This window comes from Gavia stellata, chromosome 32 (genome assembly GCF_030936135.1).
Source record: "Gavia stellata isolate bGavSte3 chromosome 32, bGavSte3.hap2, whole genome shotgun sequence".
In the NCBI taxonomy this organism is placed as follows: Eukaryota; Metazoa; Chordata; class Aves; order Gaviiformes; family Gaviidae; genus Gavia; species Gavia stellata.
Window position 1 is genome coordinate 3,460,014 of NC_082625.1, and position 25,887 is coordinate 3,485,900.

The 25,887-nt window shown below is 67.8% G+C and overlaps 4 protein-coding genes across 5 annotated transcripts; all 4 read left to right on the forward strand.

The window, feature by feature from the left end:
- Nucleotides 1–330: 330 nt before the first annotated feature.
- On the forward strand, nt 331–10,810 carry SEMA6B (semaphorin 6B). The gene is given in 17 exon segments (XM_059831932.1): nt 331–425; nt 3,413–3,561; nt 3,790–3,919; nt 4,244–4,304; nt 4,395–4,457; nt 4,848–4,949; nt 5,120–5,210; nt 5,298–5,417; nt 5,521–5,609; nt 5,716–5,933; nt 6,059–6,190; nt 6,347–6,496; nt 7,858–8,052; nt 8,995–9,135; nt 9,389–9,466; nt 9,665–9,723; nt 9,822–10,810. Coding segments are annotated over 17 exon segments (2,862 nt in total).
- A 2,148-nt stretch (nt 10,811–12,958) lies between these two features.
- Nucleotides 12,959–13,969, forward strand: LRG1 (leucine rich alpha-2-glycoprotein 1). Its single transcript, XM_059831936.1, has one exon. It carries the CDS (start codon nt 12,959–12,961, stop codon nt 13,967–13,969), a length of 1,011 nt encoding a protein of 336 aa, XP_059687919.1.
- Nucleotides 13,970–15,654: 1,685 nt separating this feature from the next.
- Nucleotides 15,655–20,846, forward strand: LOC132319907 (perilipin-3-like). 2 transcript variants are annotated; one of them, XM_059831934.1, is made up of 8 exons: nt 15,655–15,672; nt 16,947–17,005; nt 17,082–17,277; nt 17,848–17,930; nt 18,018–18,249; nt 18,831–19,015; nt 19,102–19,215; nt 20,408–20,846. In XM_059831934.1, the coding sequence occupies exons 2-8, from the start codon at nt 16,958–16,960 to the stop codon at nt 20,828–20,830; spliced, it is 1,281 nt and encodes a 426-aa protein (XP_059687917.1). In that variant the 5' UTR covers nt 15,655–15,672; nt 16,947–16,957; the 3' UTR covers nt 20,831–20,846. The 2 variants fall into 2 exon arrangements, with proteins under 2 accessions (XP_059687917.1, XP_059687916.1); XM_059831933.1 differs by having other exon boundaries at nt 17,848–18,249.
- Nucleotides 20,847–22,375: 1,529 nt separating this feature from the next.
- Nucleotides 22,376–25,192, forward strand: LOC132319908 (perilipin-3-like). The gene is made up of 8 exons (XM_059831935.1): nt 22,376–22,382; nt 22,593–22,650; nt 22,871–23,066; nt 23,489–23,571; nt 23,657–23,954; nt 24,072–24,262; nt 24,345–24,467; nt 24,541–25,192. Exons 2-8 carry the CDS (start codon nt 22,600–22,602, stop codon nt 24,883–24,885), a joined length of 1,287 nt encoding a protein of 428 aa, XP_059687918.1. The 5' UTR covers nt 22,376–22,382; nt 22,593–22,599; the 3' UTR covers nt 24,886–25,192.
- The last annotated feature ends 695 nt before the right edge of the window (nt 25,193–25,887 follow it).

Below are 25,887 nucleotides of genomic sequence, written 5' to 3' on the forward strand. Positions count from 1 at the left end.
GGGGGGGGGTGGGTGTCTCACCGGGGTGTCACCGGCTGGCGGTTTCCCGTGATGCTTTGGGAGGGGACGCCACACTGCCGCTCGGGGTGTCCCATGGGTGCCCCCCCCCCGCCCTGGGTCCCCGGCTGCGGTGACAGCTGCCGGGGGGGGGGGTGGTGGCTCCGGTTACGGTGACATCAGCCCTACCTTCCCACCTGGCGCGGGTGGGGGGCACGGGCCCCCCTCCCCTGGGGGTCCCTGGGGGGGTTATGCGACAGCTGAGCCGCTTTCGGGACGCCGGAGCCCCCAGCGCCATTGGGGCGTCCTGAGGGGGGGGACCCACCCCCAGCTATGGGACCCAGGCGTCCGGGACCCCCCCTCCGAGCGGTGGGGACAGTGGTGGCCGTGCCATAGGGCCAGCGGCGGAGGCGGCCGGCGGAGCTCAGGTGGGCAGAGCGGGGTGCCGGGGCGGGGGGGGGCAGGAGCCGTGCCCAGACGCCACGGGGAAGGGCTCCCGTTGGGAGGGGAGGGCTGGCAGCCCCCTCTTTGGGGTCACAGGGACCCCACTGCGCTTGGGGATCACTGCAGTCCCCCTTTATCAGCCCCTGGAAATTTTATCATGGGGGGGATAAAACTGGGGGGCTGCCCCCTGCTTCGTCCCCATCACCCCGGTGTTGGGGGGTGGGAGAGATGCTGCGGCGGGGGGAAGGACAGGGTGAGTGGCTGCCCCCCCCCCCCCCCCGCAAAGCTTTGTGTGCAGAAGGTGTGGGCTGAGCGTGCTTTCAAATGGGGAAACTGAGGCACGGAGCGGGGGGCTCCAGGAGGGACAAGGACAAGGGACATGGCCGAGGCTGTTCAGCCGCTCGGTGTCAGAGACATCCGGGCTGGAGACCCCCACCCCTCCGGACCACCCACCGCATCCCCAGCATGGCCACCGTGTCCCCTCACGCTGCCTCAGTTTCCCCACAGCCATGTTGGGGACCACCATGGTGACCGTCCCTTCTCCTCCGCCACCGCCGTGAATGGGTCCCTGTTTGTCACCCGTCCCCCCGCCGTGCCCCCCTCCCCGCCGGCCCCCTCCTCCCCGCTGCCTTCGCTGCCTTTTCTTTGCCCGCACAATCGCAGGCATTTATGTCGCCGGAGGCTCCGGTTACCCCGCGCCGCTCGCTGTCACCACGCAGGCTGGGGGGACGGTGACACCGGACCCCCCGCTTGGGGTTACATGCGCCCGAGGCTGCGATACCACCTCCCCACACCCCAAATCCCACCCGGGGCGGGTGGATTCTCAGGTGGCTGATATACACTAAGCCCTTCCCTTAGGCTGCTTTTTGGGGTCCCCCCCTCCTTCCGGCGCCTGGGGACCCCACGGGGAATGCTTAAATTTGGCGATTTTCGGATGCTGCTGGTGTCTGCCGGCGTGGAGGAGGAGTTACGGCGTGGGGACATCGTTACCCAAGCGGGACGGCTCGTTTGGGTAACGAGGCTGGGTGAGGAGCCCCCGGCAGCCCCTAAAGGGAAAGCTGGGGGGGTGGCTTTGGGGGAGCCCCCTAATTCAGCTCAGGTGGTAAAAGCCTCTCAGGCTTTAATTACAACAATTAAATTGTTAATGGCTTTTATAAAACAGCCCAGGGACAAAAAATAGATTAAAAAATGGGAATTTCCAGGCTGGCACCCAGGGAACGGGGCCCATCCTGGCCAGTTTGTCACCCACGGCCACCTATGGTGCAGCCGGGCCGGTGGCCGTGTGCCGTGGGTGACAAACCGGCAGCTCCCTGCACCAGAAACAGCTTATTTCCCTCGTTTTTGGGGAAAAATTTCCCCCCCATCCCACTCCTCGGCACGAACTCGTCGGCAACGCCAAACCTCTGGGTTGCTTTTGGCTTTTGCTATGGTTGTGCCACGGTTGTGTCACCGCCGCTGCCGGCTCAGCCGCGCCGGGCTTTGAGGCATGGTTTGCTCTTGCAGGCACCCGTCTGTTATTTCTAATAGAAATAGATTAAAAAAATTAATAAGGGGCGATGCTGTTTGCTCCTTGGGCAGGTGGGGAAACTGAGGCACGGCCCCGTCCCACGGCTGGGTATCCCGGCCCTGCGTGGTTGTGGCTGTCCCCGAGAGGCCATCGGGGAGGTGAGTCCGTCTGAGCCCGGCTCACCGGCACAGGGGTGTCCCTGGGGACTGTGGGGATGGGGTCAGTTGTCCCCAGAGACTGTGACACCGTGGGGACAAGGTGGGTGTCCTCGGGGACTCTGACACTGTGGGGACAGGGGATGGGTGTTCTTTGGGTACGTGACACCCCGGGGATGGATTCAGTTGTCCCTGGGGACTGTGACACTGTGGGGATGGGGTCAGTCGTCCTCAGGGGCTGTGACACTGTGGGGACCAGGTCGGGTGTCCCTGGGGTCCATGACACTGTGGGGACGGTCGACTGACCCCAGGGGCTGTGACACCAGGGTTAGGTCCCACTGGTGTCAGGTCCTACCCGGGGGCTGTGACACAGCGGGGTCAGGGTCAGATGTCCCTGGAGGCTGTGACACCCCAGAGGGGACCGGGATGGTGACAGTGCCGGGCCTCACCCGGAGCCGGTGACACCGCAGAGGGGACAGGGACGAGCCTCCCCGCTGGCAGCGCCTGGCGTCCTGGAGCCGTGACCCCCAGCCCCACGCAATGTCACCCCCCCGGCTCCCCGCAGGGGACGCGGCGGCAGGAGGGCGACGGTTCGATCGAACCCGCTCCCCGCTCTCACAGAATTGATAATCAATTAAATCACCGCCTGGCTGCTAATTACCCAGCCCGTCCCCGCTGCCCCATGGGGATGGGTGGCAGGATGGTGACGGTGGCCCGGCGCCGTGGGGAGACGGTGGTGGTGGTATTGGGGCTGTCCGATCGGGGTGGGGTGCCATGGCACATGGTGCTCCAGTGTGTCCCCAGGGATTTTCCGAACCATCCCAATGGCATTTTGGATGGGGGACGAGTCTCACTGGCTTCCCCCGTGTCCCCATGTCCCCAGCCCTGCCATGCCACCATGCACTGGTTTAGTTCCCCCGTGGGTTGTTGTTGGTGAACCACCAGTAACGGCCCAGTTTGGCCCCAGTAGCCCCAGCGTGGAGCTGCGCAGGCGCTGGGGGAGGCTCGGCGGGGGCGCGGGGGCTGCTTTTCCCAGCATATTTGGAATTCTTCAGTCTGGGAAGGACTCGCTTCCCTATCGCCAATCCCGGCTGCATCCCGTGCCGGCCCCTCGCCGCTGGCACCGGCCCAGTGCCAGTGCCTTAAGACCCCACCCGCCCCCCAAGATCCCCTCCGGACCCCGGCACTGGTGATGGGGTTGGGGTGCGGGTGCTACTGGGTGGGTGGGGGGGCAGCAGCACACAATGGGGAGGGGAGCCAGGCATCTGGGTGGGTGCTGCCCCCCTCCCACCTCTCCCCGTGCCCGCAGGTGCAGTGGGTGCCCACCTGTGTCGGGGGACACCATGGGGCCACCCCCCCGCGTCCCCTTCGTCCTGCTGCTCCTGCTCGCGGCGGAGAGGACGGCCCGCGGCACCTTCCCCGAGGAGCCTGGCCCCATCGCCGTGGCCCCCGAGGACTGTGAGTGCCCGCCCAGGGGTGCAGGGTGGGGGTCAGGGTGCTGCATCGATGCGCAAGGGGGGACACGGCTTGGCGTGGAGTGGGGATGGGGTTTTGGGGTGAAGGCAGGAGGGGGGCACCCATGGGTAGGGCTGGGTGAGGGTGGGTGCCCCGGCTTTCTGGGGGAACCGGGCTGGGTGGGGGTGCCCCGGCAGCGTGTGACCCCTCCATGTGTCGTCCCCCCCCCAGACGTGAAGCACTACGCCGTCTTCGTGGGCCACGGGACGAGCCGCCCGGCCGGCCCCGAGGGTGGGGGGACCCAGCGCCTCAACATCCAGCGCATCCTCAAGGTCAACCGGACCCTCTTCATCGGGGACAGGTCCGAAGCACAGCACCCCAAAGGCTCCCTCCGATGGGGGTGGGCACCCGACACCCACCCCAACCCTCTTTGCTGGGGAGGGACCCACCGCCTGCCCCGGGGCACCCCAAAATCTGCCATGGGGCACCTCGGGGGGCTCTGGCAGGGCTGTCCCTGCCCCAGCGATGCTCATCACCCACCCCAGCACCCCACATCTCCCCAGGGGGGTGGCGGTGGATCCCACAGCCCCCCAACATGCCTCACTGGGGGACATATCCCCGGGGTGCCCCCAGCATCGCAGCCAGGAGCCCCACAGCGCGGTGACACCCGTGTCCCCCTCCTCAGGGACAACGTCTACCGCGTGAGCCTGGAGCCCACCGGTGCCGGTGAGATGCGCTACCACCGGGTAAGTGCCGAGCACCATGGGGGGGGTGCTGGGGGGGTGCTGCCGGCTTTGCCCCAGCCCCACGCTGGGTTTTTTTCTGCCCCCCCCCAGAAGCTGACGTGGCGCTCGAACCAGCACGACATCAGCATCTGCCGGATGAAGGGGAAACACGAGGTACGGGGAGGGGGGGCTGCACCCCGCGAGACCCCCCCCGGGTGGGGACCAAGCACCCTCCTGTGCCCCATGTCACACGGGCAGTCACCCCGTCCCCCCGCCCCAGTGTCACTCTCCGCCTCCCCGCTCCGTGCCAGCGGTTGTGTCTCCGTGATTTATCGGCCACTTGGATAATTGGGTTTGTAATTAATTATTCGGGGCCCGTGGAGCAGAGCAGGCACAGCCCCTCATCTGCCAGAAATCCAATTTCCAGGTCCCATAAATACCATTTTGGGGTGAAAACACCCCCCCCAAGGCAGACCCTTGCAGCAATGGGGGCCTGGGCGGGAGCACCCGGGCAGGGGGGGGCTCCGGGTGCCGAGGGGTGACGGTCCCCTCTCGCCGGCGCAGGCAGAGTGCCGTAACTTCGTCAAGGTGCTGCTGGTGCGGAACGAGAGCCTGCTCTTCGTCTGCGGCACCAACGCCTTCAACCCCGTCTGCGCCAACTACAGCGTGAGTCACCCAACCCCACCGGGATGGGGACATCTGGGACCCCAAGTGTCACCCCCCCTGTGTCCGGGTGACCGGCTCCATGGGCAGGGGATGCTCCTGCCTGCACCGCAGGCAGCCCGGACCCCGCTGCCTGCACGGCATCGCTCACGGCCCCGTCTCGCCCGCTATAGATGGACACGCTGGAGCCCATTGGGGACAACATCAGCGGCATGGCCCGGTGTCCCTACGACCCCAAGCATGCCAACGTGGCCCTCTTCACAGGTCAGTGCTGGCACTGCCGGCGCCACGCCGGGCGCTCTGCCCACCGTCCCCTGCCCCACGCCCGGCTGACGCCTCTCTCCCGCGCAGGGGGGATGCTCTTCACCGCCACAGTGACAGATTTCCTGGCCATCGACGCCGTCATCTACCGCAGCCTGGGGGACAGCCCGACCCTCCGCACCGTCAAACACGACTCTAAATGGTTCAAAGGTGCCTCCCACGGCGTGGTGCCCACCATGTGCCACACAGCACCAGTCCCCATCCCCTTTGACACCATCATGGGATGTCCCTGACCCCGCCACTGTCCCCACAGAGCCCTACTTCGTGCACGCTGTGGAATGGAGGAGCCACGTCTACTTCTTCTTCCGGGAGATCGCTATGGAGTTCAACTACCTGGAGAAGGTGGGAGACATCCCTGCGGTGGCCTGAGACACTCAGGGTGGGGACAGGGACAAGGGGACGGTCAACATGGTTGGGTACCAGATGGTGATGGGTGTCCACCCCATAGGTGGTGGTGTCCCGGGTGGCCCGAGTGTGCAAGAACGACATGGGGGGCTCGCAGCGGGTGCTGGAGAAGCAGTGGACCTCCTTCCTCAAGGCCCGGCTCAACTGCTCCGTGCCGGGCGACTCGCACTTCTACTTCAACGTCATCCAAGCCGTGACGGACATCCTGGAGCTGGATGGGCGCCCCGTGGTGCTGGCCGTCTTCTCCACACCTGCCAACAGGTTGGACCCTCTTGAGCCCCACTGAGACCCCCAGCGCTGGGCTGGGACCCCTCCGTGCACCCCAGTGCCTGTGGGGGACGTGGGGAATGGGTTGAGGTGTTCACCCCGTGCCCGCCTCCCCGCAGCATCCCCGGCTCGGCCGTCTGCGCCTTCGACATGACCCAAGTGGCCGCCGTCTTTGAGGGACGTTTTCGGGAGCAGAAATCGCCCGAGTCCATCTGGACACCCGTGCCCGAGGACATGGTGCCCAAGCCCCGGTGAGTGACACGCCGCGAGGGCAGGGCTGGGGACAGCCAGGCTGGGACTGGCAGGAAGGGACATGGGGATGGAGGTGGGAACAGGGATGGGGACAGACAGGGCTGGGGACAAAGCCACCGCGGCCATGGGGACACTGAGCTGTGCCGCGGCCGCAGGCCCGGGTGCTGCGCATCCCCGGGGATGCGCTACAACTCCTCCAGCACCTTCCCCGACGAGATCCTCAACTTCGTCAAGACGCACCCGCTGATGGACGAGGCGGTGCCGTCCCTGGGCAACGTGCCCTGGATCCTCCGCACCATGAGCCGGTGAGCGCCCCGGGGCAGGATGCGGCCCAGGGAGGGGTGGGGGCTAGTGGGTGCTGGTGGGTGCTGGCCGGAGCCTCTCACGCTGCCTTTGCACGTGCACGGCAGCGCCAGGAGAGCGCCAGGAGAGCACCAGGAGACCTGGTAAATCTCATAAACTTTGCAGTCAAGATTGTCTCGTCCTAATTAAATCTACCTTAATTGCTGCTTGATGGGGAATTAATTAAGCGGTGCTCTCGGGCCGTAGCCTCCCGCCAGCAGGGCAGCCGGGGTGCACATGGGGATGGGGACGCGGGGTTGGGGACGGGGACACAAGGCTGGGGACAGGAATGCGGGGCTGGGGACGGGGACGTGGGGCTGGGGATGGGCATGTGGGGCTGGGGACAGGGACATGAGGCTGTGGACGGGAACATGGGGGTAGGTACGGGGACGTGGGGCTGGGGCTGGGGACATGAGGCTAGGGACAGGGACGCGGGGTTGGGGACGGGGACACAAGGCTGGGGACGGGGCTGCAGGGCTGGGGGCAGGCATATGGGGCTGGGGACACAAGGCTGGGGCTGGGGACTGGGGGCTGGGGACAGGGACAGAGTTGAGGATGGGCACGCGGGGCTGGGGACAGGGACACAGGGCTGGGGACGGGCACACGAGGCTGGGGATGGGAACGTGGGGACAGGGACACAAGGCTGGGGACAGGGACATGAGGCTGGGATGGGGACACCAGGCTGGGGACGGGGACACGAGGCTGGGGACAGGGACATGAGGCTGGGGACGGGGACGCAAGGCTGGGGACAGGGATGCAGGGCTGGGGAAGGGGACACGAGGCTGGGGATGGGGACACAAGGGTGGGGACAGGGACACGAGGCTGGGGACGGGGACCCAAGGCTGGGGACAGGGATGCAGGGCTGGGGAAGGGGACACGAGGCTGGGGATGGGGACGTGGGGCTGGGGACCAGCCGGGATCCTGCAGAGGGATTGAGGGGGATCTGGGCTGGTTCCTTGGTGGGATCTGAGCTGGGTCCCAGCTGGGATCCGGGTGGAATCCAGGCTGGGTCCAGGTGGGATGTGGGCAGAATCCTGAGTGGGATCTGGGATGGGTCGTGGGTGGGATCTGGGATGGGTCATGAGTGGGATCTGGGATGGGTCTGGCTGGTTCCTGGCCTGGGTGCTGGCTGGGATCCGGGCTAGTTTCTATTTGGGATCCGCACAGCCCCTCACGTTCTTTGGGGACACCCTGCTCTGGGCCAGCCACAGCCTGTCCATCCGCGGGGAGGGTCCCAGCCCCCCACTCTGCCTCAGTTTCCCCCTCCCTGGGGACACGTGGGCTCCAACACGCCCCAACACATTGCTCCGTTCACACCACGCAGGTACCAGCTCCGCAAGATCGTGGTGGACAACACAGCAGGGCCGTGGGGCAACCACACCGTGGTCTTCCTGGGCTCCAGCACGGGCACCGTCCTCAAGTTCCTCATCCTGCCCAACGCCAGCGCCAGCCCCGCGCCCGCTCCCCCCGGCAGCCAGAGCGTCTTCCTGGAGGAGTTTGAGACCTACCACCCCGGGAGGTGGGTGCTGGGGTGTCAGGAGGGAGGGGAGGGGTGGGGGGGGTGGTCAGATGTGTGGATGGATGGATGGATGGATGGATGAGTGCTTGGATGGGTGGGTGGGTGGGTGGATGGATGGATGGATGGATGGGTGGGTGGGTGGGTGGGTGAGTGGTTGGATGGGTGCGTAGGTGGGTGGGTGGGTGGGTGAGTGGTTGGATGGGTGGGTGGGTGGGTGGGTGGATGGATGGATGGATGGATGGATGGATGGATGGATCGTTGGGTGAGTGGTTGGATGGGTGCGTAGGTGGGTGGGTGGATGGATGCGTAGGTGGATGGATGGATGGATGGATGGATGGATGGATGGGTGGGTGAGTGGGTGGGTGAGTGGTTGGATGGGTGCGTAGGTGGGTGGGTGGGTGGGTGAGTGGTTGGATGGGTGGGTGGGTGGGTGGGTGGATGGATGGATGGATGGATGGATCGTTGGGTGAGTGGTTGGATGGGTGCGTAGGTGGGTGGGTGGATGGATGCGTAGGTGGATGGATGGATGGATGGATGGATGGATGGATGGATGGATGGATGGATGGGTGGGTCATTGGGTGAGTGGTTGGATGGGTGGGTAAGTGGGTGGGTGGATGGATGGGTGGGTGGGTGAGTGGTTGGAGACCTGGATGGATGGGGGATGGTTGGATTGCTGGGTGGGTGGATGAATGAGATGTTTAGGGAGGGATTGATGGTTGCAAGGTGACAGGGGAGGATGAATGAAGTGGTTGGGGATGGATGGATGGGCAAGACGGATGGATGGTTGGAGGGGATGGGTCAGAGGGATGCAAGGGGTTGGGTGGTGGGTGGGTGGGTGAATGCGGTGGAGGGAACGGGTGAGATGCCCTCCTCTGGACCAGCTCCATGGAGGGCAGGTGGGGACCAGAGCCGGGGCCACGCTGAGCTCTGCCCCGTCCCCAGGTGTGGCCGGGACACGGAGGACGAGCGGCGGCTCCTGGGGCTGGAGCTGGACAAGGCGGCGGGGTCCCTGCTGCTGGCCTTCCCCCCGTGCGTGGCCAGGGTGCCTGTGGCTCGCTGCCAGCAGCACTCGGGCTGCATGAAGTGAGTGTGCCGGTCTCAGCCCCTCCCCGGGATGGCCAGGGCTCGCTGGTGGGGGGGCACGCAAGGAGCAGGGAAAGGTTACCTTCACATCCCAGGAATTTGCCCTATGCCACGATCTGGCTGTGAAGGGCCCAGCATGGCTGGGAGCACAGCCAGGGGAAACTGAGGCATGGCGTGGTGCAGGGCCTCGTGGGGGCTGAAGTGTCATCCCCCCCATGTCAGGGCTGATCCTGATGTCTCTGCTCCCTGCCAGGAACTGCCTCGGGAGCCGGGACCCCTACTGCGGCTGGACACCTGAGGGCTCCTGTGTCTTCCTGGAGCCCAGCCCCAGGTAACGCTGCCAGGCCGGGGGGGGTGGTCCTGGGGGGACACAGGGGCAGGGGGGACAGCAGGGTCTCAGGGGCTCCCCGGGGAGCATCGGCTCCTGCAACCCCCCTACCACTGAGACCCAGCAAACTCATCACTTGCTGAGCCCTCTGCCAGGGTATTTGGGACCGGCTGACCCCCCCACAATTTGTACCCCCCCCAGGGTGGCCTTCGAGCAGGACATCGCCGGCGGCAGCACGTCCCACCTGGGCGAGTGCGAGGGTGAGTGCGGGACAGGGACAGGGCTCGGGGACACAGCGGTGGCAGCAGCAGGCTCCCACTGTGACTGTCCCCTGACGTCCCCCCCCGCCATCACCCAGGGCTGGTGACAGAGAGCTTCGTGGACGAGCCGGACGGGCTGGTATCGGTGAACCTGTTGGTGATCTCCTCCGTAGCCGCCTTCGTCATCGGCGCCGTCATCTCCGGCTTCAGCGTCTGCTGGTTCATCGGCCACCGGGACCGCAAGGAGCTGGCGCGTCGCAAGGACAAGGAGACCATCCTGGCGCACAGCGAGTCGGTGGTGAGCGTCAGCCGGCTGGGCGAGCGGCGGGCACGCGGCGGGCAACCCGGCGCCTTGCTGGCCCCGCTCATGCCCAACGGTTGGCCCAAGGAGTTGGGGAAAGTCACCCAACACGACCTGGACTCGGGGGTCCTGCCCACGCCGGAGCAGACCCCGTTGCAGCAGAAACGCTGCCCCGGCGCCCTCCAAAACTGCACCTGGGAGCAGAGTCACAACATCATCAATGCTGCTTTGCGGGACCCCGGTGGATCCGGCACTACCGCCGCCAGCACCGGTCGGCTGCACGCCGGCTCCGGCCGCCCGGCTCGCGGTATCCCCCTCTCCTGCCACGCCATCCTGGTGGACCAGGAGCTGGAGGCCGAACTCAGCGACTCCTCGGGTGACGGGCATTGGGGTCGGGACCCCCAGGAGGGTCCCCGCACCCGGCAGCACCCACCAGCCGGCACCCGCCGCCCACCCCGCAGCTCCTACGGTGACTTCGCCGGCACGCCACACCCCAGCCCCGATCGCCGACGGGTGGTTTCGGCACCCGGTGGGGAGGGGGGAGACTTTACCGAGGGGCCACCCTGGCACCCCGAGCAGCTGAACTTCAACGCCAACAATGGCACTGGCCGCCCCGGCACCCACCTCAAGAGGAACCACACGTTCAACAGTGGCGAGGCGCCGGCGGGCGGTTACGGGCGACACGGCACGGCACCCCGGGCACCCAGCGCCGGGCCCCCACGGGCGCTGACGGACCTGCACCACCTCCTGCGCTACGGCGTGGAGCGGACTCCCTCGGGAAAATAGGGTCCTACCATACGTGTGCGTGTCCCCCCAGGGCACCCATGGGGTCCCCCGGCTCCCTGGGGACAGGGAGGGGTGGCCGGGCAGGAGCTGCGGGCATGGGGTGAGATGCTGCATGGGTGGGTGGGGGGACAGGCACCCCCTGAGGGTCCCCGGATTGGGGTTGGGGGGTCCCCGGCTGGCGTGGGGCAGTGCCCCATGCTCTGGCTGCTTTGCCCTGGGTCCCGGGGGGGTCCGTCCATCCCGTCCCCTCCCCAGGTTGGACCCAGGGACCGCAGCACCCTGGGAGGGGGATCCCTGGGAGGCAGCAGGATGGACGCACGGACAGGGGCACAGCCGAAGCAGAGCAGCCCCTCGGACTCATCGGCCGTGCCCGGGCACCCACGAGGGCTTGTGGGTGCTGCCAGCACCCTGGGGACACCCATCCAGGGGGTGCCACTGGGATGCGTTGGTTGTGGTGATGGGACACGGTGAACGTTTGGGGTGCAGGGGGATGAGGGGCCCCCAAGTGAGTGTGTTGTCTGAGGGGCACACTCAGCCCCCCCGGCCTGGGGTCAACCCCTGCCCAGTGCCAGCTTGGGGGGGTGGGGGGGCACGTCCACCTCCCCCCCGGGCACCCCCCTCCTGGAAAGCACAGCCGGGGTGCGGGGGCACTGCTGGGGCTGGGGGCTCCCCACCGAACCCACTCTCTGCTGGCAAAGGGTGCCCTTTCGGTGCCACCCCTGCCCGGCCTCGGGGTGGCGGGTCCCCGGGGGGGTGGCAGGCTGTAAATAGGGTGGGGGGCGGTAGGCGCCCCCCCCCCCCCCGCGGCCATGCATGCGGCCGCCCGCGGTCTGTACCCCGCGGCCCCAATAAACACCCGTTTACCGGAGGCGACTCCCCCCGCTGCTGCCTCAGCATCTTCTTACCCCCCCCCGGGACCCGCTGGGCACAGGGGTGCTGGGGGGGGGGACATGGGGCTGGGGGGGACACAGGGCCTGGCTGCCCAGGGACCCCCGGTGTGCAAAGCCCCCGTCCACGCACACGTGCCCCCCCCCCCCGCCACACAGGCCTCCGTGCACTCGCCCCCCACCCCGTGGGCACACGCAAATCCCGCAGCACACACACATGGACCCACACCCCCCCGTGCACCCACACCCCTGTGCACCCATACCCCGTGTTTACACCCCCCCGTGCACCCACCTGTGCTCACACCCCCACCCGTGCACCCACACCCCTGTGCTCCCACTCTCCCCACGCACCCACCCACCCGTGCTCACCCCCCCCGTGCACCCACACCCCTGTGCTCCCACTCTCCCCACGCACCCACCCACCCGTGCTCACCCCCCCCGTGCACCCACACCCCTGTGCTCCCACTCTCCCCACGCACCCACCCACCCGTGCTCACCCCCCCACATGCACCCACACCCCGCTACCCATCCCCTTGTGCTCACCCCCTCCTCAGGCACCCACACCCCACGCTCCCCCACCCCCCCGGCACCCCCCACCCCAGCACCCCTACCCACCCACCCCCAGCCCCTCTCCCATGCAACGAGTTCCTCCGTGCTCAGCCCGCAGCAGCCGCCGGCCATGGCTCCTCGCGCCACAGAGCCACTTGTGGGGCTTTGCCATGAGGCAACGGGTGCAATGTGGGGTCCCACCACTCCCCAGCACCCCGTGACGTGATGTGCCTCAGTTTCCCCCATGCGGGTGTGCAGCACCGTGTGCTGCCCATGCTGTGGCGGGTGCTGGGGTCCCATGAAGTCCCTGAGAGGGGTGAGGGTGGAAGGAGGGTGGCAACGCCAAGAGCTGGGGGGGGGCAATGGGGACCCGAGGACGCCAGCACCCTGGCCCTGCCCCGGATGCTGGCACCCTGCGAGCTGGCAGCCAAGGCGGCGATTTCCCAACCGGTACGTGAGGCCGAGCCACCAACCCCCCCGGGGTGACAGCCACCGAGGAGCCAGGACGGTCCCCGAGGAGCCTCGCCGGCCGGGTGGGAAGGTGAGGGCAGGGCTGGGGGGCTCGGAGTGGGGCCGGGGGGGGGACATGGGTGTCGGGGCACCTCCCTGCGTGCAGCCGTGGCCTGCCCACCCCGGGGTGGCGAGCCGGCAGTGCCAGGGCTTGCACAACCCTCGAGTGATGATGGCCGCCTGCCCGCAGCCCTGCACCACGATGCCACCGGGCCGGATCCTGCTACCGCTGCTGCCGCTGCTGACGCTACTGCCGCTCGGCCCCGCCACGCCGTGTTCCCCCCAACCCAACGTCACCCGTTTCGTCTGCACGGAGCCCACCCTGAGCACCTTCCCCTCCGGGCTGCCCCCCACCACCCTGGCCGTCTCGGTGGAGTTCACGGCGCTGGCCGTCCTCCTCCCCACCGCCCTGGCCGGGCTGCCCCGGCTGCAGGAGCTCCACCTCTCCTCCAACCGCCTCGCCACCCTCCCCAAAGCCCTCCTGCGCCCCGTGCCCACCCTGCGCGTCCTCGACCTGACGAACAACCTCCTGGCCGACCTCCCCGCCGGCATCTTCGCCACCACCGGTCACCTCCAGCACTTGGTGCTGCGGGGGAACCAGCTGCAGGCACTGCAACCTGCCTGGTTCCGGCATCTTCCCCGGCTGCAGTGGCTCGACCTGGCTGCCAACGCGTTGGCGGAGGTGCCACCGGCAGTTTTTCACCCACTGCGTTCCCTACGTAGCCTGGATCTGTCCCACAACCGCCTGGCAACCCTGGCACCGGGCGCGCTGGCCGGGCTGCGGGCGTTGGAGCAGCTCGACCTGGAGGGGAACCGGCTGGGCACGCTGTCGCCCTCCGCCTTCGCGCCCGCGCCCGCCCTGCGCCTCCTCTTCCTCCAGGATAATGAGCTGCGGGTGCTGCCTGCCGGCATCTTCATCCCCCTGCGTCATCTCCGTGTCCTCAACCTGGCGCATAACCAGCTGCAGGTGCTGGAGCTGCCGCCCCGGTCCCCCGGCCCCGCGTTGGACCTCGACATCTCGGGCAACCCCTGGGTCTGCCAGTGCCCGCTGCTGGCACTGCTGCGGCGGGCGGCCCCGCAGCTCACCGCCACCCGCGACACCCTCTGCGCCAGCCCCCCCCGCTACCGGGGACAGGAGGTGGCCGCCGTCAGCCGGGCTGGGGACACAGGCTGCGAGCCCAAGGGGGATAGGCAGCACCCGTCGGACCCCTAGGCAAGGGGCTTGGTGTCACCCCAGGTGCCCAGGCATGTCACCTCCCTCCCTGCCACTCTGCCCCCAGCTGAGATGAGCTCTCCTGGGGAAACTGAGGCAGGGAGACAGGGGTGCAGCTGTCCCCATCCCATTGGCCCCTGTCCCCATCCCGTGATGCCCATCCCAATGGCCCTCAGCCCCTTCCCACCTGGCTCAGGCTGTCCCACATCCCTGTCCCCAACGCACCTGGCACATGTCCCTGTCCCCATCCCACAAGAGCCCATTAAACACTGTCGCTTGGAGCCTTCACACACTTTCTCCTGTGTGTCGTCCTATGAAGTCCCCAGGGATAAGGCAGTGAACGGGCACCGTGTCCCCTGGCCATGCCTGTCCCATACCTGCTGTGTCCCCCGCTCGTGCCCCTTCCCGTCCAGGCCAGCCTGCTCCCCCACAGGGCCACCCCCTGGGATTGCCCGCCACCCTCTCCCACCCTCTGGCACTGCTCACCGCTGGGTGACACTGCTGTCCCCTGGCCTGAGCACCCGCAGGGGCTGGGGGCGGCCTGGGACCCTGTGGGACTCTGTTTGGCATGGGGACACCTGGCTTGGGGACATTTGGTATGGATGCTTGGCACGGGGACACCTGGTGTTGGGTCACTTGGTATGGGGACACATGGCAAGGGGACACTTGGTAGGGAGATGTTTGGCATGGGGACACCTGGCATTGGGTCACTTGGCATGGGGACACCTGGGGTGGGGACACTTGGCGTGGAGATGCTTGGCATGGGGACACCTGGGGTGGGGACACTAGGCATGGAGATGCTTGGCATGGGGACACCTGGCATGGGGACATTTGGTATGGGGACACACGGCAAGGGGACACTTGGCATGGAGATGCCTGGTATGGGGACATATGTCACGGGGACGCTTGGTATGGAGACGTTTGGCATGGGGACACCTGGCAAGGGGACACCTGCCCTTGGGTCCCTTGGTGTGGGGACACGTGGCAAGGGGACACCTGGGGTGGGGACACTTGGGATGGAGACGCTTGGCACGGGGACACCTGGCAAGGGGACACCTGCCCTTGGGTCCCTTGGTGTGGGGACACGTGGCAAGGGGACACCTGGGGTGGGGACACTTGGGATGGAGACGCTTGGCACGGGGACACCTGGCATGGGGACAATTGGTATGGGGACACATGGCAAGGGGACACTTGGCATGGAGATGCCTGGTATGGGGACATATGGCAAGGGGACACTTGGTATGGAGACGTTTGGCATGGGGACACCTGGCAAGGTGACACCTGGGGTGGGGACACCTGGGGTGGGGACACCTGCCTTGGGTCCCTTGGTGTGGGGACACGTGGCAAGGGGACACCTGGGGTGGGGACAGTGGGCAGGGGGCGGTGGCTCGGGGCCCCTGGCCGCCCACCCGGGACGGGGTGTCCCCGCAGGTGTCCCCGGGGTCGCAAGACGTCGCGGAGCCTCCGGGGCAGGATCGGGCCCCGCGCCCCGCCGCGGCCCCACGTGGGAACCCCCACGTGGCGGCACACCCCAAAGCCCGCCCCCCCCCGGCCCGCCCCTTCCTCCTAATTGGTGGCGACGCGGTCCTCCCCTTCTCTGATTGGCTCCCGCCGCCAACCATGAATCCTGCGCTGGGCGGGGGATCGCGACTGGGGATCGCGATCACGACCGGGGGTCGCGACAGACCGCCCCCCCCCGCTCCGTGAGTACCGTCCGCGGGACTTGGCGGCAGTTGGAGGGTGGAAAGCGAGCTCGGGGGGTGCTCCGGGGGGGTCCCGGGGGGCTCCGGGGGTTCCGGGGGGGGGGGGGGTCCGGGGGTTCTCGGGGGGGGTCCGGGGGTTTCCCGGGGGGGGGTCCGGGGGTTCCCAAGGGGGCTCCGGGGTTTCCCGGGGGGGGGTCCGGGGGTTCCCGGGGGGTGTCCGGGGATTCCCGGGGGGGGGCGTCCGGGGGTTCGGCGGGGGGGGGGGTCTGGGGGTTTCCGGGGGGGGGGGGCGGGGGTTTCCCGGGGGGGGGGGGTCCGGGGGTTTCCCGGGGGTCCCCGGTTCCGGCCCCGCAGGGCCCCGGGGGGGCTCCGGGGGCTGGCACGGGGCAGACCCCTCCCGGGCTGATGAGAGCCCTACGGCTTCAGGAAAGCGGGGTCTGGGGGGTCCCAGGGGTCCCCTGCCTCCCCCCCCCCCCCCCGCCCCTCTGAGATGGGTGCCCCGGAGCACCCCAGGGACCCCGAGTGGACCTGCCCCACCCGGGAACTGCCCCCCAGGGACCCAAGGGGACCTGATCCCCCCGGGGACCCAAGGGACCTGTCCCCCCCCCGGGGGACCTGCGCCTCAAGGACCCAAGGGGACCCCCCCAGGACCCCGAGGGGACCTGCCTTCCCCAGGGGACCTGTCCCCCAGGGGACACCCCCAGGGACCCGAGGGAACGGGGACCCAGGGTGCAGCCGCGGGACACCCCAAGGGGCACGGACACTGCCCGGGGGGGGGGGGTGAGGGGGGCTGCTCCGCTCCCTGGGTGCGTCCCGGGGCTGCCCCGGCCGAGGTGACGGTGACCGGTGGCACGTCCCCACCGCAGGCTTGCGAAAGGCGAATCCAGCCCGGCTTCCTGCTGAATCACCCAAAAACCCTCCCCGGCCCCAAATGGGGATGGGGGGACCCAAGAGGGGATGGGGACACCCAACCCCACTGCATCCCAGCAGGGCGGGAGGCCAACCCCATCCCCAAACCCCTTCCAGACCCCCCGTGACACCCCCTCGAGCGGCCCGGAGGCCTCCAGCTGCCTCCCACTCATGGCATGAGTTGATGGGTCTCAGCCCTCAGAGGAGTAGGGGCTGTGGAGGGGCGTGCTGGGGGGGCTCAGCCCCACCACATACTGCTTTCCTCGGCACAGCGAGGGGTGGCCACGGGGCTCGGCCACCCCAGGGGGGTCCACGCCGGGCTCAGCCAGCCGTGGCACCCCGTGATCTTTCTCTTCCCGCTGCAGCCGCCGCTGCCATGTCAGCCGAAAACACTGCGCCAGCAGAGGATGGGCAGGAGCTGAAGGTAGGGGTGCAAAGAGGGTTGGGGGGGGCTGCGGGCGTTGCTGGGGACCCCGGCTCACCGTCATCCCCCCCGGCAGAGCGTGGTGAGCCGGGTGGCCAGCCTGGCCCTGGTGAGCTGTGCCTGCGGCGCCGTCTCCACAGCGTACACCTCCACCAAGGAGAGCCACCCCTACGTCAAGTCCGTCTGCGACGCCGCCGAAAAGGGGGTGAAGACGCTGACAGCGGCGGCGGTCAGTGGGGCGCAGCCCATCCTCACCAAGCTGGAGCCGCAGAGTGAGTGGGGCTGGGGGGGGGCAGCACCCCGTGAGTATTGGGGTGCCCAAGACCTGGCCCTGGCAGAGCTCTTGCAAGGCAGCAGGGTAGGAATAATCTGATTTTGCGCCTCTAGTTTGTATTGCCACCAAACACTCACGTAAAGGGCTGGAGGAGCTGGAGGAGAAGCTGGGGGTGTGGCAGCACCCCATGAGTTTTGGGGTGCCAGAAAAGTGGCTCTTGCAAGGCAGCAGGAGAGGGAAAAGCTGTTTTATCACCTCTAGTTTCCACCACCACCAAATACACCTGCAAAGGGCTGGAGAAGCTGGGGGGCAGCACCCCATGAGTTTTGGCGTCCCCCAAAAAGTGGCCCTAACAGAGCTCTTACAAGGCAGCGGGGTAGGAATAATCTGATTTTGCGTCTCTAGTTTATATTGCCAACAAATACTCACGTAAAGGGCTGGAGAAGCTGGAGGAGAAGCTGGGGGTGTGGCAGCACCCCATGAGTTTTGGGGTACCCCAAAAAGTGGCCCTAGCAGAGCTCTTGCAAGGCAGCGGGATATTAAAACCCACCTATTTTCACGTCTCCAGTTTCCACCGCCAATGAATACGCCTGCAAAGGGCTGGATAAGCTGGAGGAGAAGCTGCCCATCCTGCAGCAGCCCCCGGAGAGGGTAACATCTTCCCTGGGGGACACGGGGTGGGGGTCCAGTGCCAGGCGAGGTGCTGGGACAAGGCGTCTCTTTGCTGTCCCCTCCCAGGTGGTGGCAGGGACCAGGGAGCTGGTGTCGTCCACCGTGAGCAGCGCAGTGGGCCTGGCCCGCGGCGCGGTGCAGGGCGGCGTGGAGAGGACGCGCTCGGCGCTGAGCACCGGCGTCAGTACCGTGGTGGGCTCCCGCGTGGGCCGGCTACTGGCCACGGGGGTGGACGCGGTGCTGGGGAAGTCGGAGGAGCTGGTGGAGCGATACCTGCCCGGGACGGACGAGGAGCTGGGTGAGTGCCAACCGCACCGCGCCGGAAACCTTCTCCCAAATTGGGGGGTGCCAATTCCCCCCTGGGACCCCCACCCCATTGCTCAGCACCACTCCGGCATCGCTTGCGTTCGGTGCCCCCGCTTAGCCCTCTGCGGTGGTGCCTGGGCAGCTCTGCAGTGCCAGGGCACAGCCGAGCCCCACGCGGTGCCCGGGGCCACCGCGGCACCACGCAGGGGACGGTCCCCACCTGGCGGGAACCCGAAGCCGGGGAACGCGGCACGGCGGTGGGTGACCTCTCACCTGGAAACCAAAAAGCAAATATAGCCTTGTGCCGCCCACCCCGGGTATTTATAGCTCGGCACGGGGTAGCGGTGGGCAGAGCCGTCCCCGTGTCACGGCAGAGGTGACCGGAGAGGCCACCTGGCTTTTTGGTGACACCTCCACATGACCCAGTGGCCAAGCATCCTGCAGCCGGGCACCCCCGCGTCCCCATGATGGGGTGCGGACCTCGGGGAGCTCATCCCAGCGCCGGCAGCGGGATGCTCCGGTGCCCGGCGTGGGATGGTCCAGCCATGCCGTTCTCCCTCCCTGGCTCTGCAGCGGCAGCGGGCATCGAGGTGGCCTCACCGGAGCGGCAGAGGCGGCGGCAGAGCTACTTTGTCCGTGTGGGCTCGCTCTCGGCCAAGCTGCGGCACCGAGCCCTGCGGCGGTCACTGGGCGAGCTGCAGCGGGCACGGCACAGCGCCCAGCGGGTCCTGGCCCAGCTCCACCGCATCTTCGAACTGGTAAGGCCGCAGTGGGGGACCGTGCCAGCCCCGTGCCGGCCCGGCACCCCCTCGCTGTGCTCCCACCCCACTGTCCCTTCCCCCAGATTGAGCAGGGGCGGCAGGGCATGGACGGGCCCCTGTACGGCGCCCGGCAGCATCTCCACCGCATGTGGCTGGAGTGGAGCCAGCAGGATGCTGTGCCCATGGAGGAGAGCGAGGTACAGGGTGGGGGGTACCATGGGGGACACCGAGGTGTGGGGTGGGGGGCCATGCCTGTGGAGGAGACTGAGGTACGGGGCGGGTGTGTACCATGGGGGACACCGAGGTATGGGGTGGGGGACCATGCCCATGGAGGACATGAAGGTACAGCTTGGGGGGCCATGTCCGTGGAGGACACCAAGGTATGGGGGGGGGGGGGGGCATGTCCATGGAGGACACCAAGTTATGGGGTGGGGGACCATGTCCATGGAGGACACCAAGTTATGGGGTGGGAGCCCATGCCGATGGAGGACACCGAGGTATGGGGTGGGGGACCATGCCCATGGAGGACATGAAGGTACAGCTTGGGGGGCCATGTCCGTGGAGGACACCAAGGTATGGGGGGGGGGGGGCATGTCCATGGAGGACACCAAGTTATGGGGTGGGGGACCATGTCCATGGAGGACACCAAGTTATGGGGTGGGAGCCCATGCCGATGGAGGACACCGAGGTATGGGTGGGGGACCATGTCCGTGGAGGACACCAAGGTGCAGGTTGCGGGACCATGCCCATGGAGGACAGCAAGGTATGTGGGGCCATGTCCATGGAGGACAGCAAGGTATGGGGTGGGGGGACCATGTCCGTGGAGGACACCAAGGTATGTGGGGCCATGTCCATGGAGGACACCAAGATGTGGGGGGCCATGTCCATGGAGGACAGCAAGGTATGGGGTGGGGGGGCCATGTCCGTGGACACCACCAAGGTGTGGGGAGCCATGTCTATGGAGGACACCAAGGTGTGGGTTGGGGAACCATGTCCATGGAGGACACCAAGTTATGGGGTGGGAGCCTGTGCCCATGGAGGACACCAAGGTATGGGTGGGGGACCATGTCTGTGGAGGACACCAAGTTATGGGGTGGGAGCACATGCCCATGGTGGACACCGAGGTATGGGTGGGGGACCATGTCCGTGGAGGACACCAAGGTGCGGGTTGTGGGACCATGCCCATGGAAAACACCAAGGTATGGATGGGGGACCACTCCCATGGAGGACACCAAGTTATGGGGTGGGAGCCCATGCCCATGGAGGACACCAAGGTACGGGTTGGGGGACCATGCCCGTGGAGCACAGCAAGGTACGGGGGTCCGAGCCGGGCTGAACAGGGGGAGCATCGCACCCCAGGGCTGCTGCTGCCTGCTGGCTGCCTTGCAGGTGGAGGCGCGAACGCTGGCCATGCTGCGCGGGCTCCTGCGCCAGCTCCACGCCGCCTGCACCCGCCTGGCCGCCGGCGCCCGGGGTTTCCCCAGCAGCGTGCAGGAGACGGCGGGACATGTCCGGCACGGCGTGGAGGGTGTGCAGGCTTCCCTCTCCCGCGCTCGCTCCTTCCACGACCTGTCGGGTTTGGTGCTGGCGCAGAGCCGGGAGACGGTGACGCGGGCGCAGTTGAGCATCGATGAGCTGCTGGAGTACGTGGGGCAGCACGCGCCCCTGCCCTGGCTGGTGGGACCCTTCGCCCCCGCGCTGGTGGAGTATCCGGAGGATGTCCCCGTGGAGATGGCCAAATGGGAGGGTTGCGTCACCGTGGGGGGGACACACCGGGTGCCCGCTCCGCCGCAGCTCTGCAGCCAGCGCTGACCCCCAGCACCGCCAAACTGGGGGAGCACCCGCCCGCCCGCAGCCGCGAACCCCATCCCCGCCGGGGACGAGGTGACAATGGACTCGGTGACCCGGCGTGGGACCCCTGATGCCACAGCCGGGGACTCGTTTGGGGAGGGAAGGGATAGTGGCACGCAGGGACGCCGCGTGTCCCCAGCTCTGCCTGTCTGGGGTCCAGGGCTCCCCGCGGTGTCCCCAAGCCCGGGGAGCGTTGGGATTTCTTGTCTTGGCGGCTTTAAAGCACTTTAAAGAGGAAGAAAACAACTTCTTAGGCCTTAAAATGACTCACAGGCCGTAGCGCCGGCTGCGGCCGAGCCACCGCGTCATGCCGGGCTCACTGGGGGGCTCGTCAGGGGCGGCAGAGCTGCGGGTTTGGGGTCACCCCACGGGGAGGCTTTCGCCAGCGAGGTGCTGGGGTGGGGGGAGCAGGGTGGGTGCTGGCGGGGTGCTGGGATGGAGGGTGCCGACGGAGTGCTGGGGTGGTTGGACTGTGGACCGCAGCCATGTGGCACTGAACTTCGTCCCGGTTATCACCGCTGCGTCCCGTGGCAGGGCTGGGCCCGGGGTATCCCCGACACTGTGGGTGCAGCGTGGCCACGGCACCCAGCGGGGTGGCACGGGGGCTGTCTGTCTGTCCTGCCCCCAGCACCCACTGGGACCCGCCTGACCTTCTCCAGTGGGCAAGTGGCGGAGGGAACACGGGGACCCCCATGCTGGGGGTTCCCCCCCGAGGGGACGGTGGCTTTTGGGGGGGTCAGTGCGGGTGGGGCCCGGGGTGGGGGGGGTCGGTGCAGCCTGGTCCCAGCGGGAATCTGGTCCCGGGGGGTCCCGGGGGGATTGGTACAGCCCGGCCCGGGGGATCCGGTCCCGGGGGGGGAATACGGTCCCGGGTGGGGGGTGCGGTCCTGGACGTATCAGTGCGGTTCCGGGGGAGGGGGGGGGGGGGGGGTCGGTGCAGCCCCGTCCCAGGGGGAATCTGGTCCCGGGGGGATCGGTACAGCCCGGCCCGGGGGATCCGGGCCCGGGGGGGTTCTGGGCCCGGGGGGGGGGTCCGGTCCCGGGGGGGGTGTCCGGTCCTGGACGTATCAGTGCGGTTCCGGGGGGGGGGGGGGGGTGTCGGTGCAGCCCGGCCCGGGGAATCGGGCCCCGGGGGCGGGGGGTCGGTGCAGCCTTGTCCCGGGGGTATCCGGTCCCGGGGGGGGTGTGGGGGTGCTGCCGGTGCAGCCTTGTCCCGGCGGATCCGATCCCGGGGGGGGGCGGTGTCCCCGGTCCCGGGGGGTCCAGTCCTGGGGCGGCCGGTGCAGCCTGGTCCCGGGGGGGGTGTCCCGGTCCCAGTCCCGGTCCCGGTCCCGGGAGGGGTCGCTGCAGCCCCGGGCCGCGCCGCTCCCAACCGGTCGGTGCTCCCGGACCGCCCCGGGCCGGCCCCGACGGGGCGGGTCCCGGTCACATGCGCTCGGGGCCGGGCTCCGGGGCTATAAAGGCGGGTGGGGAGGGAGCGGGGCGAGCGTGGGGTCCGGCCTGGCTTCCAGCGGTGAGTGGTCCCGGTCCCGGTCCCGGTCCCGGTCCCGGTCCCGGTCCCGGTCCCGGTCCCGGTCCCGGTCCCGGTCCCGGTCCCGCCCGAGTGGGGCCTGCCCCGCCCTGCGGAGGGGGGGAACTTGGGGTTCCCCCATCCTGGGGGTAAGTGGGGTGTGTTGGGGGGGGGGTCTGACACCACTCACGGTTCTGCCCCCCCCCCCCCCAGCCCCGCCATGGCCGCCAGCGAGCCCGGGACGGTGCAGCCCAAGGCGGAGGAGCAGCAGGTCAGTGGGGGCAAGGGGGGGTCTGGGGTGGGGGGGGACAAGGTGGCCCCTGCTTGGGGACAGGGCTCTGGGTTATCCTACCCTTGGGTGGGCTTGGAGAGTCGTCAGCGCACCCCAAAGCCCTCCTCAGGGGTTGGGAGCACACAGTGCCCCCCATCCCCTATGAGATTTGGGGCTCTGTCACCCCCCCCAACTCATCCTGACCCCTTCGTGCCTCCAGAGCATCGGGACGCGGGTGGCCAGCCTGCCCCTGGTGAGCTCTGCCTACGGCATGGTCTCCACCGCCTACGCCTCCACCAAGGAGAGCCACCCCTACGTCAAGTCCGTCTGCGACGCCGCCGAAAAGGGGGTGAAGACGCTGACGGCGGCGGCGGTCAGTGGGGCGCAGCCCATCCTCACCAAGCTGGAGCCGCAGAGTGAGTGGGGCTGGGGGGGGGCAGCACCCTGTGAGTTTTGGGGTGCCCAAGACCTGGCCCTGGCAGAGCTCTTGCAAGGCAGCAGGGTAGGAATAATCTGATTTTGCGCCTCTAGTTTGTATTGCCACCAAACACTCAGGTAAAGGGCTGGAGGAGCTGGAGGAGAAGCTGGGGGCGTGGCAGCACCCCATGAGTTTTGGGGTGCCAGAAAACTGGCTCTTGCAAGGCAGCAGGAGAGGGAAAAGCTGTTTTATCACCTCTAGTTTCCACCACCACCAAATACACCTGCAAAGGGCTGGAGAAGCTGCAGGAGAAGCTGGGGGGCAGCACCCCATGAGTTTTGGCATCCCCCAAAAAGTGGCCCTAGCAGAGCTCTTACAAGGCAGCGGGATATTAAAACCCACCTATTTTCACGTCTCCAGTTTCCACCGCCAATGAATATGCCTGCAAAGGGCTGGATAAGCTGGAGGAGAAGCTGCCCATCCTGCAGCAGCCCACGGAGAAGGTAGTGGGGTGGGGTGGGCAAACATCCTCGATGTGTCCCCCCCCAGTGCTGCTTAACAGAGGGTTCTCCACCCCCCCCCAAACAGCTTATCTCGGACACCAAGCAGCTGGTGACATCCACGGTGACGGGGGCCAAGGATGTCCTGACCAGCACCATGGCTGGGGCCAAGGACGCGGTGACCAGCCGGGTGACGGGTGTGATGGATATGACCAAAGGGGCTGTGCAGGGCAGCGTGGAGCTGACCAAGTCGGCGGTGAGCAGCGGCGTCAGCACTGTCATGGGCTCAACCGTGGGCCAGATGGTGGTGAGTGGGATGGGCTCCATGCTGGAGAAGTCGGAGGAACTGGTGGACCATTACCTGCCCATGACGGATGAGGAGCTGGGTAAGGACGAGTCATGGGCTGGGGGTCCCCGTGGAGAGGGGTGGGTAGAGCCTGGGCAGGGCGATGCTGGCCCTACATAGGGGTGGTGGGGCCACCTCAGCAGGTCTTCTCCCCCAGCCAAGCTGGCCACGGCCGTGGAGGGCTTCGAAACGGAGCAGCAGAAGCAGCAGCAGAGCTACTTCGTGCGCCTGGGCTCCCTCTCGACCAAGCTGCGGCACCGAGCCCTCCAGCACTCCCTGGGCAAGCTGCAGAGCGCCCGCCACAGCAGCCAGGACGTGCTGACCCAGCTCCAGCGCACCCTCGACCTGGTAGGACCCACCCCTGTGTCCCCCCCGTGCCACCCTGGGGCTGCGGCAGACCACCCACGCCGGGCTCTGCCTCTCCTCCCAGGTGGAGCACCTCAAGCAGGGCATGGACCAGAAGCTGCAGGGAGGGCAGGAGAAGCTGCAGCAGATGTGGCTGGAGTGGAGCAAGAAGCAACCGGGCGGTGGCAAGGATCTGGTGCCACCAGAGGTAGGTGGAGGGGAAGAGGTCCCTGGGGTCACCTGGTGTCCCCACCCCTCACCACCCCCTTGTCCCCCCGCAGCCGGTGGAGTCGGGCACGCTGGCCCTGCTGCAGGGCTTGACGCAGCAGCTCCAGAGCTCCTGCCAGCCCTTGGTGTCCAGCCTGCAGGGCCTCCCTGCCAGCATCCAGGACACGGCGGGGCAGGTCCGGCACAACGTGGAGGAGCTACGGGCAGCCCTCGCCTCCGCCGCCTCCCTCCAGGACGTGACCGGCAGCGTGCTGGCCCAAGCTCGTGCCCGTGCCACCAAAGCCCGTCAGCTGATGGATGAGCTGGTGGAGCACGTGGCCCATAACACCCCCCTGACCTGGCTGGTGGGACCCTTTGCCCCCTCGGGCCAGCGCCTGGTGGACCTGGAGATGCAGTAGCATCCTCTGGGGTGGGGTGATGTTGGTGTCCCCCCCCCAACCAAGCCTCGATAGGAGCATCTACTAACCCCTGCCTGGCCCACTTTGCCTATAACCTTAGTGCCTGCCTGTACAAGGGACCCGTCCTGCCTGTCCCAAGTGCAGCTCTGTCCCTTGTCACCTGTGCCAGGGGCGTGTAGTAATGTGCCTTGGTTCCCCCAAGTGCCTCTTGGGGTCACCTCCAGCCCCCGGCTGCATCCCCCTTGTCCTCGGTGCCTTGTAGGCTCGGGCATGGCTCGTGACGCAATAAACTCTGGTTAGTTTTGCACTGGACTGAGGCTTCTTCTGGGGGGGGGTGTGGTGGTATCAAGGTCCCCAGGGCTGCAGGGGCTTGGGGGGAGTGATGATGTTATAGGGGCTAGGGCTTCTAACGGAGTCACAGGAGGGGACAGCCTGGTGCTGAGCCCCCAGGACAGCACCACGCTCTCTGGGCAGAGCCCGTGGCAGAGGGTGAGTGGAGGGGGTGCTCTCGAGGAAGAGCTTCCCCCCATGTCCTGGGCCCCCACCCATCCCACAGCCCAGGGAGGGACCAGGGGTGGGAGGACAGGAGCAGGATGTGGGACCGGAGCTGTCCTGGGAGTAGGGTCCCCCCAGCCCATCCTGGGGGGCTCAGGCACAGCCCCCTGTCCCAGTAGCAGCGTCTGGCAGTGCGGGGTGCTGAGCAGGAGCTGCTCACACTGCTGGGAGTGAGGCACAGCACCCCACGTCCTGCACCCCATCCGGTGGCACCCTGCTCTGTCCCCCCCCCCCCCAGACTGTGGTGTCACACGCACACAGTGACGATGGCCTCGGGGCTGCGGTCCCCGCAGCAGCAGCTCAGTGCTGGGCACGGGGGCTGAGCCCAACCCCAGCCCCCCCCAGTGTGGCTCAGCCCCTCGCCCTGCACAGCTTGCCATGAGCTGGGTGCCCACCCGTCCCCCCCAGCAGCCCCCCTGGGTGCCCCGGAGGAGACAGGCACGGAGC